Source organism: Oncorhynchus masou, chromosome 4 (assembly GCF_036934945.1).
Source record: "Oncorhynchus masou masou isolate Uvic2021 chromosome 4, UVic_Omas_1.1, whole genome shotgun sequence".
Lineage (NCBI taxonomy): Eukaryota > Metazoa > Chordata > Actinopteri > Salmoniformes > Salmonidae > Oncorhynchus > Oncorhynchus masou.
This window is the reverse complement of record NC_088215.1, coordinates 8,409,049-8,429,709: the sequence shown is the minus strand read 5'-3', so window position 1 is coordinate 8,429,709 and position 20,661 is coordinate 8,409,049. Positions and strand designations below refer to the sequence as shown.

Genomic DNA, 20,661 nt, shown 5'->3' with positions numbered 1-20,661 from the left:
AAGCGACAACTTGTAACCATGGTACTGCTTGCAAAGTTTAATACATCACTTTAAAAACAGGTCTTGAAACTTAATGAAAGGAACTGTAAAAAATGACAAATCAAGAAAAGAAAAACAACCTGCAAATGTATACTTATGTCCCAAGCGTTCTCATGACCACTTACAGAGCTCAAGTTTGTTAAATATATGCATTTATAGTATAGTCATGACTTCTGTACAGAGGGATCAGGCTAAAAATCATAAGCTTATTAGTTTACCAATACAGGCCACTGTGGAAATGTTCACATCGTACAGTCAAGTCTTGTGTCCGTTCGAGGCTTAAAGCAACATGTTACATGCTTTGGTTGGAAATCTCTCGCAGTAATGAATACGTCTGAATATAAACATACAATTTGCTGTGTACATACCTTCATGTGCTTGAAATCCTTCATGTTTGTTCTCAAGACCTGGCTTCACATTTTTTTTTCTGTTTTTGCAATAGTGGAGAAATAAGTGCATGAGCGAGAGAGAGATCTATGGTTGCAAACACAGGAGAAAGTTGGCGGGAACCAACCAAGGCTGCTACGCTACAAGGACTGCAGCCTAAAATGGGGAAGCCAAAGGAACATCCTTCTTACTGTACAGGCAGCAAAATAAGAGGAAGAAAGTCAAGGAGGAAGATAAGCAATGGAAGCCTGATTGCCATGCATGGTACAGGATTTTAAATAGCTTTTTTTTTTTAAGGTGAAAAAAAAAAATCCCATTCACCTATTCTTTTCTTCTTTACAATAATCAGTTTGTCTCACGCTTTGCACTCAATCATTTACAAATGGCACTTTGTACTGTTTTACACACTCATTAACACTAAGCATTTGGCGTCTTTGTTCAAGCAAAAAGACGAGCCAACGCCCTCGTTTTCAGTTCACCGGTAAGCACAAGAGGGAATGGACCAACAGAATATCTGGCAAAAAACAAGAGCATAATATATTTCAGATGGATGTCATGGATGTAAACAACGACGGTTCAAATAACCAAGGAAGCACTATCAGAACTAGCCCAGTTCCAGATCTGTTTGTGCATTCTAGCCAACTCGGCAAAGACCGCACAAACAGATTTGGGACCAGGCTATATAAGAACCAGATGGCGTTAAATCGCTGCACTTTCTTTCACAGTACTCCTTTTAACACTTTATCCTAAATCTGTTTGTTCATCTAAAATCAACTACGAGCCAAAGGAGTTGGTCAAAGAACATACAGGTCTGGGACCAGGCTTCTTTCATTCTTCGGCGAACACAATGAATGGAACCACTGACCCCTGGTGGCCATACAGAGAAAAGCTCCCTGTGTTAAATAGAACACTTGACCATTTTTCAAGCAGGTATAAACAAACCAGCAATAATTTAAAGAAACATAAAAGTAATATCACAAAGTACAAGCATGACTATGCCAGAGGCCATGTTGTCAAAAGTGCATCATTCACCCTTTAAACTGGGGAAATGAAAGAACGGGACACCACTCCAATCTTGGGGACAAACAGTGACACTCAGTCATGCTCAAGGCAAAGGGCAAGAACAAAACCAAATACAAGCTCCTCAAAACCTTCTGCATCCACACTCAATCTCTCTCTACAAACTCCAATCAATCTCCATCCCCAAACAAACCACAGTTGAGAGTAACACTGGAATACAGAGGCTGAAGCTGTGTAACTTGACCATTCAACTTGTGGGCTGAAGTTGCCATTGTCAAAGCAGATCTGGGATCAGTGATTTTGTTTAATTTATTATTCGTTTTATACATTTTTCCTACCTCCAAATTGTTAAATTAAGCACAAGTCCAGGGAAAACCGACCCCAGATCTGATGTTAGAGGGCCAACCTCTGAACACTGGAATGGGGTGAATGTAGTGGGTATCAGGCGGGGGTAACAAGCAGCTCTGTACATAGGGTCTGATGATATACTAAGAAGAACAATTCAAGTAAGGCAACATGTTGAGATAAGACTCATTTAGTGATGGAATGGATAGCGTTTTTTTAAAACTCGTGTCAAGTTCACGGTTGTGGCTCCCGCTTCTAGTAGTAGCCCAATGAGTGAGCAGAAGAGAGGATTGTGGGATAGCTCTGGAGGACCATTGTGAACGACCAGCCTTTAAGTGACTTTAAAGGGTCAATGACAGCTGCAAGGAAGGAAAAACATCACTACCTTGAACATGGAGAAGGTGAAGACAACGTAATAATTCCACGGAGAAGCGTTAGAAAATTAACAAGTTCATCGGACCAGCGCCAGACAGAAAATTAACAGAAGTGAATGTCAGCAGTACAGAAAGTTAGCCATCAAGGTGGGAAATAAAACACTACCGTAGTGAATTTCAGCTAACTACTCCTAAAAAACACACAGGATAATTGTTTTACTGTCATTCTATTCATTTAAACTTTTTTTCAAATGATCTAGTGTCACTTCACTTCATTTCCTGACCGCTGATCACGTTTTCAATGCCAATCCTGTCGAATCAGCAACTGCGCTGGTCCAATGAATGTGTTTATTTTCAAACGTGGTTCTTAAACTGGGTATTTTCAACCTAGCGTTGATCCCTTGTAGAAGGAAAAAAAAAAATATGTCAAGTTGAGTCTTAAGAGCGACATGGGTGACATAACTAAAAAACAAACAGTCTGTACAGTGTCAGAAAGTTATCAAGTCTTAGAATGGAAACTTTCTACAGTCAAAGATATTAAAGAGCTCATTTCACCTCACAGAGAGGTAAGGTCATATAGTTCTGTGTCACTCCTCTATTCTAGAGCCAAGTCTCTCCTCAGGGTATATACCATAGGGCCTAATAGTGTATATAACATCCAGAAGTAGTGATTAGTATGTAAACTTGTCACTCAAGTGTTTCTGCAACGACATGTTTTGGTGCGAGCGATTGGCGAGGAAACCAACAAGGACATAGCAGAGTGAAGCGGTTGTAGGTGGGCAGTTAATAACATTCAGATTGGGGGTGTGTCTCTAAAGTCGAGCGAGAAGAGAAGGGCAAAAAGCAAACAACCAGCAACATCCACATTAAAAAGAAACTCAATACGTCAGCATGTCAAAAGGTGCCCAGACCTGCCGAGATTGTCTGTTGATTGGAGAGTGCAGGGTGGTAACAGGGCACAGGAGCAGTGCTAAGGGTGCCCGCCAGGGTTAAAGGAGCCAGGCATACTGGGAAATGTAGTTCAGAGAAAACCCAGCTTTGAGAACCTGTCCAGGTTGACCCTGCAGATTCCAGGACGCCATGGCTACTGTAACAGTCTCCGTTTAGTTTAGATCCAATTTACACGGCGGAGTAATATTTTAATTTGTGCTAAGAAATGTAATTTGTGGCGGCAATTCACAAAGAATGTCTCTTCAGGTAATTCCACTTCCCCTTACAGTAGCTATAGACGATGCAATCAATGGCACTTTCTTTTTCTTATTTTTTTAAATCAAACCTGCTCTACATCTCTCCTCCTCTCCTTCCTCATCCGTCAGGGCCTAGGAGGGTCCACAAGGGGCAGACGTGTGGCGCTGCCTTCCAGTCGAGGCTCTTGCTCCTTGTCTGTGTGTCCATGAGAGCTCAGAGGGTCCAATATGAGAGAGGGCGCTTATGGTCCGTGGCTTAGATCCCCATAAGACACTCCCACTCCTCTCCCTTCACATCTGGCCTCTGACTGGCCTCTGGACACTGACAGAAAAAGCACATACACCCAGTTAACTTCTAGTGGACTGAGGGAGGAGGGGAGGGGGCAAGAGTGCACGAGATAGATGGCTGAGGGGCAGGGGCACTCGGCAGCAGTTGGGCAAGGGGGGACAGAGCGTACGGGGGGCTATTTGAGAAATCATTGGGGGCACAGTGCAGCTTTTAGAGTGTGGGCTTTGAGGTGGTAGGCGTTGGGGAGTCACTTGTCCTCTATGTGGTCGGGGATGGGGGTGGCGGCCAGGGCGGCCCGGTACTGCAGCAGCACACTGCGCACGCTCTTCACAAAGCCCTTGGAGAGAGGAAAGAGGGGGAAGCCAATGTCCGGGTAGCCGCTCCGCTCGGGGAGGAAGCTCCGGTAGCTCTTCCTGCGCTTCTTTGGTCGCACCGCCGGCTGGCTGCCGCCCACAGAGTCAGAGGTGGCCCCCCTAACAGACCCGGAGACCACCGCGCTCGCCCCGGCCACCTCACTGGCCAAGACGGCGCCGTCGCAGTCCAAGTTCTGGCTGAGCTCCTGCTGGGAGGCGGCGGTGGTGGAAAGGCTCAGGCCAGAGTCCTCCAGCTCTTCATCCCCGGAGCCCTGGGGTTTGTTGGGGGTGCTGTGGGCCAGAAGATCCAAGGGGAGCGTCTCGTCTAGAGGCCCCACTGAGGGAGGCCTGTCCCGTGATGGCCTTGGCGGAGGGCCCCTCTCGGCTAGCTCGTGGAGCTCCAGCCAGGCCTCCAGGCGGTGCACCAGGCGCCAGCCGCTAGAGGTGAAGTGCTGCCGGATCTCCTGCTGGAACACCTGTTTGGAAACAGACAAAAGATAAATCATTATGACTCAATATCCCCATGATCTGAATCATAACCTATAAGAATAATTTATTAAACTTCTACAAGGCTTTTCAAAGAATCTCGAAGCGCTTCAAGAGCAAAAACAAACAAGCAATATATCATGACAGGTCAACCAATAGGGGCCAAGTCTTTAGTCTGAAGATGGAGAGGGTCGGTTCACGGCTTGAGTGGGGGGATGGTGATGGTGGAGGGTCTTTTAGCCCCTGGACCTCTTCCACTCTGTGTTGCACCCACTAGGTTGATACCTCAGCAGCACTGGGCGCCAAAACCTCACCACACAGAGTTCACGACCAACCCTCTGCCTCAGCACAGCTGAATGCCTCCATCTCCCATTGAGCGTCAGGCAACTCCGCAAATTATGTTCAAAAGATCATGAACTGGCAGCCGGGTGAAACAAAAAAAAAGCTGGTAACTTACAGAGTCCAGACGCATTTTTCCCAATAAAAAAACACGGCAGCTAGCTAGCCAAAAAGAGTTAACCTGCAAATTCGTGGCTCAAAAACACAAGATATGCAATAAAAATAAAAAGACTAACATAAATATGTACAATATTTACAGATCTCTACCGCAGCACCATAACAACCACCCAACTACACTGCTCAAAAAAATAAAGGGAACACTAAAATAACACATCCTAGATCTGAATGAATGAAATATTCTTATTAAATACTTTTCTCTTTACATAGTTGAATGTGCTGACAACAAAATCACACAAAAATGATCAATGGAAATCAAATTGATCAAACCCATGGAGGTCTGGATTTGGAGTCACAGTCAAAATTAAAGTGGAAAACCCCACTACAGGCTGATCCAACTTTGATGTAATGTCCATAAAACAAGTCAACATGGCTCAGTAGTGTGTGTGGCCTCCACGTGCCTGTATGACCTCACTACAACGCCTGGGCATGCTCCTGACGAGGTGGCGGATGGTCTCCTGAGGGATCTCCGCCCAGACCTGGACTAAAGCATCCGCCGACTCTTGGACAGTCTGTGGTGCAACGTGGTGTTGGTGGATGGAGCGAGACATGATATCCCAGATGTGCTCAATTGGATTCAGGTCTGGGGAACGGGTGGGCCAGTCCATAGCATCAATGCCTTCCTCTTGCAGGAACTGCTGACACTCCAGCCACATGAGGTCTAGCATTGTCTTGCATTAGGAGGAATCCAGGGCCAACCGCACCAGCATATGGTCTCACAAGGGGTCTGAGGATCTCATCTCGGTACCAAATGGCAGTCAGGCTACCTCTGGCGAGCACATGGAGGGCTGTGCGGCCCCCAAAGAAATGCCACCCCACACCATGACTGACTGACCATGACCAAACTGGTCATGCTGGAGGATGTTGCAGGCAGCAGAACGTTCTCCACGGCGTCTACAGACTGTCACATGTGCTCAGTGTGAACCTGCTTTCATCTGTGAAGAGCACAGGGCGCCAGTGGCGAATTTGCCAATCTTGGTGTTCTCTGGCAAATGCCAAACGTCGTGCACGGTGTTGGGCTGTAAGCACAACCCCCACCTGTGGACATCGGGCCCTCATACCACCCTCATGGAGTCTGTTTCTGACCGTTTGAGCAGACACAGGCATATTTGTGGCCTGCTGGAGGTCATTTTGCAGGGCTCTGGCAGTGCTCCTCCTTGCACAAAGGCGGAGGTAGCGGTCCTGCTGCTGGGTTGCCCTCCTACGGCCTCCTCCACGTCTCCTGATGTACTGGCCTGTCTCCTGGTAGCGCCTCTATGCTCTGGACACTACGCTGACAGACACAGCAAACCTTCTTGCCACAGCTCGCATTGACGTGTCATCCTGGATGAGCTGCACTACCTGAGCCACTTGTGTGGCTCATGCTACCACTAGAGTGAAAGCACCGCCAGCATTTAAAAGTGACCAAAACATCAGCCAGGAAGCATAGGAACTGAGAAGTGGTCTGTGGTCACCACCTGCAGAACCACTCCTTTATTGGGGGTGTCTTGCTAATTGCCTATTGTCTATTCCATTTGCACAACATGTGAAATGTATTGTCAATCAGTGTTGCTTCCTAAGTGGAAAGTTTGATTTCACAGAAGTGTGATTGACTTGGAGTTACATTGTGTTGTTTAAGTGTTCCCTTTATTTTTTTGAGCAGTGTATAACTATCCATCACCACCTGCCATTTGTCCCCAACTCATCCAGTAATAAGAAACGTTTTCTTAAATCTTCCAAAAATTGAAATGCGTCTTTGGCACTTTGTACAGCAACTATCAGCACACAAAAACCGTCCATATTTTTGGGGGGAGAACTTTAACTGCATTTTGTAGTCACACAAATACAACCAAATCATATACGAAAATCTACACAGAAACAGATTGACTCTAGGTAAATCAGATCACACTGTATCCCGACCTCTATGGGTGTCTGCAGCAGCTGGGTCATGGACTGCACCGTCTTGATGAGAGTCATCTCGTTGTAACAGCGACTGTTCTCATAGCCCTCCTGCAGGCCCCGGTCGCTGTCGAAACCTGCCTCATTGTAGTAGGGCTCGTTGACCAGGATCAGGCCTGGGAGAGAGAGACACACACACACACACTCTTTAGATTCTTCTAGACACACAAGGAAGTATTAAAAAAAAGGCCCGGTGCAGTCAAAAACGGGATTGTCCTGCATTTTATATACAGCGACTACACAAATGTCCATAACAAGACGGACCAGGTGAAAGCTATGATCGCTTAATGACGTCACTTTGTTAAATCCACTTCCAAAACAGTGTAGACGAAGGGGAGGAGACAGATTAAAGAGGTAATTCTAAGCCTTGACACATGGATTGTGGATGTGCTCCGTTCAGAGGGTGAATGGGCAAGACAAACGATTGAAGTGCCTTTGAACAGGGTATGGTAGTAGGTGCCAGGCGTACCAGTAAATTAGGTAATAGACCAAGAGAATTACAAACCTCTGCCAATAACAGCTAGTTTTCAGTTTTCCCCTCCCCACTCAGACCAATTCCAGACAGTCCGAGCGAAAATCTTGCTCAAGAAATTGCTATTTGCTAAGCTATTTGTTTCCTTTTTGACCATTTTAATTTAAAACAAACACAGTAAGGTACTTAATTGTTAACCAGAAATGATTTGATATTGAGATAAAAACAACAAAGGACCCAAATACCTTAGAAATCATAGACATTCACACATTAACTCTTCATTCTAGTGTACTTAAAGACTCAAACTTTGGTTAACCACAATCATCTTTGACAACTCAAATGTATTTTGCCTTTCGTGGATTAACCTGAATAAGCCTATCAGCATAGTTTGAGATAGCTACAAATCCTATAATTGTCTCCTAAATCCTGAGGTGAATATTACTGATAGGAAGGTGAGGCAATTTAACCACAGCGGTCTTGTCAGAGGGTGATGGTGTGTGACACTCATTGTAGCCGAAGCAGACATGAGCAAATGAACGGCATGAATAAAACATACACTTCTGCTGCAGGGAAGACAACGGGGGGGGGGCTAAAGGACCCAAACCTGACTGGTAACGAGAAATTCTGGATGAGGTGGTGGGGGTGAATCAATACTGCGTGAGACTAAGAATAGGTCTAGTGAGGTCAGTTTAGACTTGCCTTGGATGGAGATAAGCACTTGCAGCAGGCTAGACTTGCTGGTCCACCTCTCTGTACCCTGAGGATTGATAAACAGGAAAGACAGTGTGAGGCACATTTTATACAAGCAGCTCATGTTCAAAATAATATTTCTTAAAAGACAAAAAGGGAAGATAGTGGGTGGTCTAAGAACAGTCAAGGGGGAATGTAATGGGTGGTCTAATAACAGTCAAGGGGGAGGTAATGGGTGGTCTAATAACAGTCAAGGGGAAGGTAATGGGTGGTCCTGATAACAGTCAAAGGGAAGGTATTGGTGGTCTAATAACAGTCAAGGAGAAGGTAACGGGTGGTCTAATAACAGTCAGAGGGAAGGTAACGGGTGGTCCTGATAACAGTCAATGGGAAGGTAATGGGTGGTCTAATAACAGTCAGAGGGAAGGTAATGGGTGGTCTAATAACAGTCAAGGGGAAGGTAACGGGTGGTCCTGATAACAGTCAAAGGGAAGGTAACGGGTGGTCTAATAACAGTCAAGGAGAAGGTAACGGGTGGTCTAATAAGTCAAGGAGAAGGTAACGGGTGGTCTAATAACAGTCAAGGAGAAGGTAACGGGTGGTCTAATAACAGTCAAGGAGAAGGTAACGGGTGGTCTAATAACAGTCAAAGGGAAGGTAATGGGTGGTCTAATAACAGTCAAAGGGAAGGTAATGGGTGGTCTAATAACAGTCAAAGGGAAGGTAATGGGTGGTCTAATAACAGTCAAAGGGAAGGTAATGGGTGGTCTAATAACAGTCAAAGGGAAGGTAATGGGTGGTCTAAGTATTTGACCTTGATAGTTTATATGTGGGTATTGGTATTGATATGTAGGCTGTGTGCCTTTTTATTGTTGTAGTTCTATCCTTGATGTTCTGTATTATGTCATGTTTTATGTTTTGTGTGGGCCCCGGGAAGAGTAGCTGCTCCTTTTGCAACCGCTAATGGGGATCATAATAAAAAAAGCAAAAATATCAAGCATCACACTTTTTTCGTGAGGGATTAAAGGTCTACTTTTACCTTGCCGATCCAGGTGCCCAGCAGGCTGACGCAGACCTTGCCGTTGTCGTAGAGGTTGGGGTTGAGGCGCCCGCTGCACTGTGACAGGTAGCGGAAGAGGGGCGGCACCGACGGGTAAATGTTTGGCAGCTGGATGTCGAAGAGGAACAGGCCGTCCTCGTAAGGGGTGCGCGTGGGCCCCTTGATCAGAGCTGAGAACAGGTCCTGTGAAGAGAGAGGGACGGGGTGAAGAGAGATGAGAATATCACATGTTCACCATCATCCTCAGAGTTATCATCACTTTTCTTCAGAAATAACAGCATGAAGAGATTTTAAGTCGAGGGTTTAATGAGTGCAGAGAAACTGGCAGCTCAAAACCGGAGTCACTTTAGCCACTGAAGAGTGGTCTGATGCAATTTAATACTTGACTGTAATCGACTACATGCGGATCACTTCCAAACGTCTCTCTTCTTAGGTGTCGATGAGCATACCATGCGGTCCTCGAAGGTTTTGACCATGATGCCGTCGGGCAGCGAGGTGGCCAGCAGAGCCATCTCCTTCCTCACGGTGCTGAAAAACTTCTTGGCCTCGGCCGGCTGGAACTCCATCTTCTTAAAGGTGTGGGTGTCTGGCAGGAGTCAGATAAATGTTGTGGTATTTAGTGAGTATTTGAAAAGGCCATTTTAAGTAATGGACCAGTGATTTAAAATGTTCAAAGAGGGTATTTTTGGGGATATTGAATTCTTCTCCCTGTACTACTAGTTTAGTGGATGTCTCAGTAACAAAGACAAACAATGGCAAGCTAAAAGTGCAGTATTGCATCCTCACCTGGTGACCACTCCAGCACAGAGAACACCTCTCCCTTGGCACTGGTGAAGGTGACTCCGGGCTTTCCACCACTCTGTTGGCACAGAACAGGCGTATCGCTGGGCCACTCTGGCGCCGCGCCTGGAGTCTTCGCCGCCGCTGCCTCCTCCTGGGGCCTTTCTTCACCCCCTCTTTCCCCTCCCTCCGTACTCCCACCTCCTCCTGCCCCACCCTCCACCACTGCCTCCATCCGCTCCTCCTCCACGATGGCCACATTGTCCAGGGTCTTCCTCAGGTTCTCCTGGAGCTTCTTAATGTCATCCAGGAAGCGCTTCTCCTTGGTGGGTTTCTCTGGCGTGATGGCAGTGGCGGCGTTGGCGTTAGTCCCGTTGGCGGCGGGCGCAGCACCGGACGTGGGCGAGGTAGGCGAGCCACCGGTCCATAGCTGCTCTACCGTCATGTTCTTCAGGCTCTCCAGGATCTTCAGGGCCTCCTTGAGCTCACGGAAGCCCCGCGGCGTGCTCTCTTTCCCGGGGAGCTTCTCCGCTGCCTCACCCCCTCCTGCTCCAGGGGTGGTTCCTCCAGCACCGGTGCCTGGGCTGACTATAGCCCCAGCTCCCTCCAGGTCCTCTGAGGAGTTAGGTGGCTTGGTGGGGGTAGTGGCCCCTGCTATGCCGCCCTCCTTTGGGGGGATGATGAAGGGGCTGGAGACGGTGGGGGTGGCGGCCGGGGTGGTGGTGTCGTCATTGGCAGGGTGCTGGTCGTCCTCGTTGGTGGTTAGGCCGTTGTCAGTCTCCCAGCTGTCGCTCTCGTCCTCCCACTCCTCCGTGGACAGGCCACTGCTGCTCTCCTCCACAGAGTCATAGTCAGTCTCCTCGATCTCAGACTCCACATTGTACAGGTGCTAGATTGAGGGGGAGGTTAGAGAAAAACAAAATCACAGCGTTTATACGCAATCATTAATCATTGCTAACATTCATTAAGTGCTTTTTGTGTCACTATCAAAATGTCATTATAGAATAACATTTTTAAAAGGGCAGCATGCAAGTCACCCAGCAGCATGCGATCGGCAACACACATTCAGATTGAAAAGATAATTAGCATGAACACATATTTAGCATGAACAGAAACCTGAGCAAGGTACAGCAGTAGCACACTTCATTGACAGTGAACACAAGCCAACAGAACCTTAACAGAAACCAACAGAGCCACCGATCAGCGACCACTACAACTACCGCATGTGAGGGACAGAAAGACTACAATTACCATGAGTACCTGTGGTAGGACGATGGTAATGGAGTTGTCGGCCCACACCACCTCCACCTTGCTGCTCACGTCCACTCTGAAGACCTGACCTACTGACGTCTGGACAAGTCAAAAAAAAAAGATGAAAAAAAAAACGATATGTGAAAATACTCTTTCTACACAATAGTACCGTACTGGATGATATTTCCATTCAGAGCACGCTTTTAGCAACTATGGTGGATCTGTAACCAGGCCAAAGCATCTGTGCAACGTGGACCGGTAAAGAACACACCAAGCACCACAGGGAAAAGTACTAACATGTCAACAAACAAATTGAAAGACATTTTTTGAACTTACATAGTTCTCACACTCCGTATTCCGCCCGTTCTCAGAGTTCCCTATCCTGATGACGATATCAGTGGTACGGAAGTGGAAGTCTGGGTGGTCGGCGATGTCGTACACACTAACATCCTCCTCTTCTCCTGTGACCTAAACAAACAAAACCACCATCCAAAACCACTGACACCATGCAGCTCAAATGACACTTGAAGCCACCCTGTATAGTGCACTGTTTTTGAGCAGAGCAATAGAACCATGGGGCTATTGCTTTGGCCCAAAGTAGCGCACTATATGTGGAATAGGCTCGTTTGGAATAGAGTCATTTCAGATTTGCCCAAATTCAACTGCTATAGAGCTATTAATGGAATATATAGAAAATAAATGTAAAAAAAGGTTGTGGTTCCCCCGGCGACACAAGCCGACCCACAATGCCCAGCAGACTGACCTCCACGTCGTCGCTTGAGGAGTTGAGTTTGATCCACTTCACAGCACACGTCCTGCCTTTGTGGTCACCCGACTGGATGACCCCGTACACGCCCGGGTCCGTAGGAGCTTGGGCTGTGTGACCACACAAAGAGAGAGACACACAAAGACAGAGCTGAAGTTTACTCTCTGACCTGAGGCACAAAAGTTTCACCAAGGACACCAAGTAAGAAAGCTAACTTGATAAATAGCTCCCTCGTTGCATAGCTACAATAGTCATTTACAACATTAGCAAAGTCTTGTGTATTTCTGGTCAATTTGAAGTTATTTTAAATGGACCAAAAAAAAAAAAGAGTGTTTTTCTTTCAAAAACAAGGACATTTCTAAGTGACCCCAAACTTTTGAACGGTAGTGTAAATTTTTTGCTAAACCGCTTATAAAAGCTGATAGTAGTAGAAAACTAGGTTGAGAAATACTAGCAAAACAATGTTATAAACTGAAATATCACATTTGCGTAAGTATTCAGACTCTTTAAAAACAGTACTTTGTTGAAGCACCTTCGGCAGCGACTAAAGCCTAAGAGTCTTTTTGGGTATGACGCAACAAGTACATTCAGAGGCTTGTCCCGAAGCCACTCCTGTGTTGTCTTGGCTGTGTGCTTAGAGTCATTATCCTGTTGGAAGGTGAACCTTCACACCAGTCTGAGGAACTGAGTGCTCTGGAGCAGCTTTTCATCAAGGATCTCTGTACTTTGCTCCTTTTATCTTTGCCTCAATCCTGACCAGTATATGTGCCTGGCGCTAAAAACATCCCCACTGCATGATGCTGCCACCAGGGATGGTGCCAGGTTCCCTCCAGATGTGACGCTGGGCATTCAGGCCAACAAGTTCAACCTTCGTTTCATCAGACCAGAGAATCTCGTTTCTCATGGTCAGTCTTTAGGTGCCTTTTGGCAATCTCCAAAAGAACGGAACAAAGTACAAAGAGATCCTTGATGAAAACCTGCTCAGGACCTCAGACTGGGGTGAAGATTCACCTTCTAACAGGACAACGCAGGACAGGTTTCAGGACAAGCCTCAATGCCCTTGAGTGGCCCAGCCAGAACCTGAAAATAGCTGTGCAGCAACGCTCCCCATCCAACCTGACAGAGCTTGAGAGGATCTGCAGAGAAGAGATGGGAGAAACTCCACAAATACAAGTGTGCCAAGCTTGTAGCATCATGCCCAAGAAGAATCGAGGCTGTAATCGCTGCCAAAGGTGCTTCAACAGAGTAAAAGGGTCTGAATAATTATGGAAACGTGATATTTCAGTTGAATGTTTTATACATTTGCAAAAATGTCTAAAAACCTGTTCTTGCTTTGCCATTATGGGGTAGTGTGTGTGGATTGATAAGGGGGGAAAACTATTTAATCAATTTTAGAATAAGGCTGTAACGTAACAAAATGTGGAAAAGTTTAATTCATTTCCAAATGCACTGTACAAGGCCTGAAGGCGAGTGTGAAGTGAGCTAGCTACTTACGTCGTTTGTCGACAACAAAGTCTCCGGGGCAAAACTCATGGTTGTCGAGGTGCTGGATGGGGATGAGGTCATTGGAGCGGATGAGGGTCTCCATACGGCCGTCCTTCCAGAGGACGTCGGCCGAGGTCTTGGTGGACACCACTTCTACTGCCACCCTGACGGTAAAAAACAGGGAGATGGCAGATATTAGAACCAGTGACGAAGTAACTAATACTGGAATGTGTGTCTTCACCGACAAGGCTCAACTATTTCAGCAAGAAGTTCTGGTTCAGAGTGGAAAATGCCCACATGTTAAAGAATGGAATGTTAAACTGACTCAGCCATATGCGCAGCAGCAGAGCGAATCAAAGATATCGCAGGGTGGGGGGAGCCTGATCTCCTCTGCCACGGTTTCCCTCCATCCATAATATAAACTCAGCAAAAAAAAGAAACGTCCTCTCACTGTCAACTGCGTTTATTTTCAGCAAACTTAACATGTGGAAACTTCCGACTTAAAGGTTTAAATACAGTGTAAGCCAAATACTGACAATTCCTGACATTTAATCCAGCCTCTCACAGCCTATTGCGGACAGTCATCAGCACTGATGGAGAGATTGTGCATTCCTGGTGTAACTTGGGCAGTTGTTGTTGCCGCCATCCTGTACTTGTCCTGCAGGTGTGATGTTCGGATATACCGATCCTGTGCAGGTTTTGTTACATGTGGTCTGCCACTGAGGACGATCAGCTGTCCATCCCGTCTCCCTGTAGTGCCGTCTTAGGCGTCTCACAGTACGGACATTGCAATTTATTGCCCTGGCACATCTGCAGTCCTCATGCCTCCTTGCAGCATGCCTAAGACACATTCACACAGATGAGCAGGGACCCTGGGCATGTGTTTCTTTTGGAATTTTTCAGAGTCAGTAGAAAGGCATCTTTAGTGTCCTACGTTTTCATTACTGTGACCTTAATTGCCTACTCTCTGTAAGCTGTTCGTGACTGTTCCACAGGTGCATGTTCATTAATTGTTTATGGTTCATTGAACAAGCATGGGAAACAGTGTTTAAACTAGAGGTCGGCCGATTATGATTTTTCAACGCCGATACCGGTACAGATTATTGGAGAAGCAAAAAAAAAGCCGATACCGATTAATCGGACGGTTTATTTATTTGTAATAATGACAAATGCAACCATACTGAATGAACACTTATTTTAAGTTAATATAATACATCAATAAAATCAATTTAGCCTCAACTTACACCCCCTCCCCAGGACAAATAAATAATGAAATGTTCAATTTGGTTTAAATAATGCAAAAACAAAGTGTTGGAGAAGAAAGTAAAAGTGCAATATGTGCTATGTAAGAAAGCTAACGTTTCAGTTCCTTGCTCAGAACATATGAAAGCTGGTGGTTCCTTTTCTTCAATATTCCCAGGTAAGACGTTTTAGGTTGTAGTTAGTATAGGAATTATAGGACTATTTCCCTCTATACCATTTATATTTCATTAACCCTTTGACGATTAGATGTTCTTATAGGCACTTTAGTATTGCCAGTGTAACAGTACAGCTTCCGTCCCTCTCCTCGCTCCTCCCTGGGCTCGAACCAGCAACACAACGACAACGGCCACCATCGAAGCAGCGTTACCCATGCAGAGAAAGGGGAAAAACTACTACAAGGCTCAGAGCGAGAAGTTTGAAACGCTGTCAGTCAGATTATATGTAACGCAAGACACGATATTACTAGATATTATCTAGCATCAACCATGTGTAGTTAACTAGTGATTATTAGTGTTTGCTTTTTATAAGTTTAATGCTAGCTCACAACTTACCTTGGCTTACTGCAATCGCGTAACAGGCAGTCTCCTTGTGGAGTGCAACGAGAGAGAGGCAGGTCGTTATTGCGTTGGACTAGTTAACTGTAAGGTTGCAAGATTGGATCCCCCGAGCTGACAAGGTGAAAATCTGTCGTTCTGCCCCTGAACGAGGCAGTTAACCCACCGTTCCTAGGCTGTCATTGAAAATGAGAATGTGTTCGTAACTGACTTTCCTAGTTAAATAAAGGTTAAAAAAGTTTAAAATAATAATAAATCGGCGCCCAAAAATACAGATTTCCGATTGTTATGAAAACTTGAAATCGTCCCTAATTAATCGGCCATTCCGATTAATCGGTCGACCTCTAGTTTAAACCCTTTACAATGAAAATCTGTGAAGCTATATAGATTTGTTCGAATCATCTTTGAAAGGGTCCTGAAAAAAGGAAGTTTATTTATTTTTTGCTGAGTTTACGTCTCATGTTGTGTCTTTTCTTTAAATCAATCTCCTCTACCTCAATTCAATCCCCCACTAGAATTCAGCCACTTTGCCCCTGCTCTGCCTCTTAACTTCAGTCACTACCTCCCCCTTGCCATTTTATTTCCCCCCATCAATCTTCTTCTCGCTCGCTCTCCCTCCCGCAACTCAATCTCAGCTTTTTTCTCCCCCTTGATCTCCCTGGCTCTTTGACCCTGTCTCCCTCTCCATCACCCTTTCCCCCCTCTCTCTCTCCATCTGTCTCTTTCAATCAGAGGACCTGGATGTTATCTGGGCACACCTAAGAACATGCTACATGATTTATCAGCTGCCAGCTATATTTAACCACCAGATCTGATCTACAAGGCAGTTTAAAAGGAGGGAAAATCACAGCCTTAGGCAGCATCTGAAATAGCATCATATTGCCTGTATAATGCACTACTTTTAACCAAGGATCTGGTCAAAATTAGTACACTATATAAGGAAGGGGGTGCCATTAATATAAGGAAGGGGGTGCCATTTCAGATGTGCAGCCTTGGAATCCCTGCCGTGTTCGAATGGCGCCTGGTAGAATTTAAAGTACTTGAATTCTGCAATGTCTTGAGAAAAGGTTACATTGACCCAAACTTCAACCTATTTGGAAACGTCCAACTAATGGTGCAGAGCTAGGTCTAATTGTGGGTACCGGTGTGATTTTTATAAGAGGAACTTAACTATTGGGTTATTAGTCAAAGGACCACAAGGAGAGCAAGTGCGGTTGAGAGCATATTCATTTTCACATCACAACAATAATAATTAGGTTCATGCTAGTATAACCTTTGGATTGTTATTTGTACTAGATTCAAATTGGTACTAGGAAAAGTACTGGATTGGCACTAGATTAGTACTATATTAGACTATGGAGTGGTACTAGTACTGGATTGGTGTTAGACTGGTTCAACATTTGAAGAAAAGGCCAGGTCACACCGTCACTGGCAGCATTCACACAGCCTAATAACAACCAGGGTCATTAGTGGACATCTGCTCCGGGAAATCAGCCTGAAATCGATCCCCGTAGGTAGTAACAAGCCATCAGAAAGTCCGTAAGGAAGAGAGGACATTTTCTGGGAGACAAGATGTTGGATCGATGAACACTGGTCTTGTTCGGCTGGGTGTAAGGGTGTAAGTGTAGGCTGGGTGTAGGGTGTAAGTTGATCGGCTCTGTGTGTAAGCGTCCCAAATGGAAGTGGCACCCTATTCCCTATACAGTGCTCTATTTTTGACAAAAGTAGTGTACGACATAGGGAGGAGGGTGCCATTTAGGCCAGAGACAGAGGCTGTACCCGAAGACAGATAATGATGTGATTGTGTATCATCTGTACAGGGGTGGGCGGCATCAGAAGCTGGGAGAGGCACAATGTGCCCTTGAGCAAGGCACTTCAACCTCATTTTCTCCAGGGGCGCCGTACTACTATGGCTGACCATGTAAAACAACACTTTTCACTGCACCTATCCGGTGAATGTGACAAAAAATAAAAGTGACACTGGGTTCAAGGACGCAGAATTTTTTGCCAGCGGGAAGCTGAATTCTTGCCAGCAAGCTATTGATCATCCTTTACACGTGCCAAGGAGAAAAGGAGATGGCCAGGGAGGGACCATCTCCTGAATGGAGAGAGAAAAAGGGAGGGAGGGCGCAAGAGAGGGAAGAAAAGCAGAAGTTCAGAAAGGGAGGGCGTGAGGGAGGGATAGAAGGCAGAAAGTAGAAGAGGGGAGAGGACTAAAGTGTGGTCTAGGCTCTGACTTAGCATGCTACATTTGTAGCCATTTATATACAATTGTAGTCTGCTACATTTAGTCACATAGCATTCCATGAATACAAACAGATTTGATTGATAACTGGCTCACCTGTCGCCGGGCTTGAACTCGCGGGAGAACTTGGTCCTCTTCTTCTTGTGCTTCCTCTTCAGGTTGCGGATGGACAGAGGGATGCTCTTCTTCCTGTTCAGGCCCCCCAGACCGCCGCTCTGCGACGACGCCGTGCTGCTCGCCGACGACGTCAGCGACAAGGTGTCGTCAGTGTCCTCCGCCCACGCCTCGTCGTCTGCGTCCTGCTCCGCGGGCTCGGGCCATGGGTCAGAGGAGGGAGGAGCGCACAGGGTCAAGGGCTGGAGGGCGTGGTTGGGGCCGTTGTTGGGGTGGTGAGGTCGGGGGAGGGCGGTGTGGTCAGTGGAGTCTGGGTGGGTGTTGTCAGGCTTGAGGTCACCTGGGTGTGAGGGGGGAGAGTACACGGGTGATGGTCGTTGAGTTGGTTTTACATGTATAATTGATTAGTGGTATAAGCAGTGACTTGGAACTGAGCAAAACTTTTAAAAAATGTATTTTAATTGTGGGGCGAACTACCCTGCACAAGGTGTGCAGTTATCAGATGGCCAGTTATCAGGTGTAGACTGTATGGAGCTAAAATGATTCTACAATTGGAGTTTGTGCTCGTCACCTGTTTAAGTGAGGATATCTGCCAAAAAATGACAAGGCAACATTTCTGATGACCAACAGACATAAATCAAAATCAGCATGTACCGTAAAAGCTGTCCGTCTTGTCGGTGGTGTGCTGGTTTGCTCCTTGTGTCTCTGCACTCTCACTGGTCTTCTTCCCGAACGACTCCTTCTTGAACATTCTTTTCAACTGCAGGAAGGACATTGTCATAGGACACTGAGATAATACGAACCATGGAAAACACACAGTTGTTAGTGCATGCAACGAGGGAAGAATGTGGGACACATGGAGTATCTCTGCAAAGAGAGGCAACATTGTTACCATATGTTTCACACAAAATGGGGAGAGGCACGCACAATACCAGTCAAGAGTTTGGACACCTACTAATTCAAGGGTGTTTATTTTTACGATTTCCTACATTGTAGAATAGTGAAGACCTCAAAACTATGAAATAACACATGGAATCATGTAGTAACCAATTTTTTTTAAAGTGTTCAAATCAAAATATATTTTACATTTGAGATTCTTCACTTCCCTTTGCTTTGATGACAGCTTTGCACACACTTGGCGCTCTCAAAACCAGCTTCACCTGGAATGCTTTTCCAACAGTCTTGAAGGAGTTCCCACATATGCTGAGCACTTGTTGGCTGCTTTTCCTTCACTCTGCGGTCCAATTCATCCCAAACCATCTCAATTGGGATGAGGTCAGGTGAGCCGATGCAGCACTCCATCACTCTCATTCTTGGTAAAATATCTCTTACACAGCCTGGAAGTGTGTTTGGTCATTGGCCTGTTAAAAAAACAAATGGTCCCACTAAGCGCAAACTAGATGGGATGGCATACCGCTGCAGAATGCCGTGGTATCCATGCTGGTTAAGTGTGCCTTGAATTCTAAATAAATCACAGACAGTGTCAACAGCAAAGCAAAGCACCCCCACACCACCTCCTCCATGCTTCACGGTGGGAACCACACATGCAGAGATCCTCTGTTCACCTACTCTGCGTCTCACAGACACAGCAGTTGGAACCAAAAATCTCAAATTTGGTCAGACCAAAAGGACAGATGATTTTCACCGATCTAATGTCCATTGCTCGTGTTTCTTGGTCCAAGCAAGTTTCTTATTGGTGTCCATTAGTAGTGGTTTCTTTTCAGTAATTCAACCATGAAGGTCTTATTCAGTCTCCGTTACTTGAACTGAAGTATTTATTTGGGCTGCAATCTGAGGTGCAGTTAACCTCTTGAAACTCTGGGGGCGCAATTTCATTTTTGGATGAAAAACATTCCCGTTTTAAACAAGATATTTTGTCACAAAAGATGCTTGACTATGCATATAATTGATAGCTTTGGAAAGAAAACACTGAATTTTCCAGAACTGCAAAGATATTGTCTGTGGGTGCCCTAGAACGGGAGCTACAGGCAAAACCAAGATGAAACGGCAACCAGGAAATGAGCAGGATTTTTGAGGCTCTGTTTTCCATTGTCTCCTTATATGGCTGTGAATGCGAGAAGAATGAGCCTGCCCTATCTATCGTTTCCCCAAGGTGTCTGCAGCATTGTGACGTATTTGTAGGCATATCATTGGAAGATTGACCATAAGAGACTACAATTTCCAGGTGTCCGCCCGGTGTCCTCCGTCGAAATTGGTGCGTCATTTTCAGCTGCTGGTATTTTTCCATGCGATTCTGAGGGGAAAGCAGGCTTCCACGAACTGCATATCAATGAAGAGATATGTGAAAAAACACCTTGAGGATTGATTCTAAACAACGTTTGCCATGTTTCGGTCGATATTATGGAGTTAATTCGGAAAAAGTTTGACGTTTTGGTGACTGAATTTTCGGTTAGTTTCGGTAGCCAAATGTGATGTACAAAACGGAGCGATTTCTCCTACACAAAGATTCTTTCAGGAAAAACTGAACATTTGCTATGTAACTGAGAGTCTCCTCATTGATAACATCCGAAGCTCTTCAAAGGTAAATGATTTTATTTATTTGGTTATCTGGTTTTTGTGAAAATGTTGCGTGCTAAATGCTACGCAAAATGCTAAGCTAGCTTGCAATACTCTTACACAAATGCTTGATTTGCTATGGTTCAAAAGCATATTTTGAAAATCTGAGATGACAGTGTTGTTAAGAAAAGGCTAAGCTTGAGAGCACGCATATTATTTTCATTTCATTTGCGATTTTCAGAAATCGTTAACTTTGCGTTATGCTAATGAGCCTGAGGCTGTATTCACGATCCCGGATACGGGATGGGGAGTATCAAGATTAATTAACTAATGAACTTATCCTCTGGGTCTTCCTTACTTGTGGCGGTCCTCATGAGAGCCAGTTTCATTATAGCGCTTGATGGTTTTTGCGACTGCACTTGAAGAAACTTTAAAAGTTCTTGAAATGTTCCAGATTGACTTACTTTTATGTCTTAAAGTAACGGACTGTCGTTTCAACCTTGGTATTTTACCAAATAGGGCGATCTTCT

General features: G+C 45.5%; 1 protein-coding gene across 2 annotated transcripts in view; it reads right to left on the bottom strand.

Annotated features, from left to right (window-relative positions):
* Positions 1 to 22: 22 nt before the first annotated feature.
* LOC135522759 ((E3-independent) E2 ubiquitin-conjugating enzyme UBE2O-like) overlaps positions 23 to 20,661 on the bottom strand; it is a 42,496-nt gene continuing 21,857 nt past the window's right edge. The window contains exons 9-20 of one of the 2 annotated variants that reach the window (XM_064949325.1): positions 18,269 to 18,374; positions 17,597 to 17,954; positions 13,448 to 13,602; positions 11,951 to 12,063; positions 11,524 to 11,655; positions 11,188 to 11,286; positions 9,943 to 10,825; positions 9,606 to 9,742; positions 9,136 to 9,339; positions 8,106 to 8,163; positions 6,896 to 7,050; positions 23 to 4,470 (exon numbers count right to left, since the gene is read on the bottom strand). In XM_064949325.1, coding sequence (XP_064805397.1) covers positions 3,889 to 4,470; positions 6,896 to 7,050; positions 8,106 to 8,163; positions 9,136 to 9,339; positions 9,606 to 9,742; positions 9,943 to 10,825; positions 11,188 to 11,286; positions 11,524 to 11,655; positions 11,951 to 12,063; positions 13,448 to 13,602; positions 17,597 to 17,954; positions 18,269 to 18,374 — 2,982 coding nt within the window. In that variant the 3' untranslated portion in view covers positions 23 to 3,888. The remainder of the gene's footprint in view (positions 4,471 to 6,895; positions 7,051 to 8,105; positions 8,164 to 9,135; positions 9,340 to 9,605; positions 9,743 to 9,942; positions 10,826 to 11,187; positions 11,287 to 11,523; positions 11,656 to 11,950; positions 12,064 to 13,447; positions 13,603 to 17,596; positions 17,955 to 18,268; positions 18,375 to 20,661) is intronic. The other variant, XM_064949334.1, reaches the window with a different exon arrangement.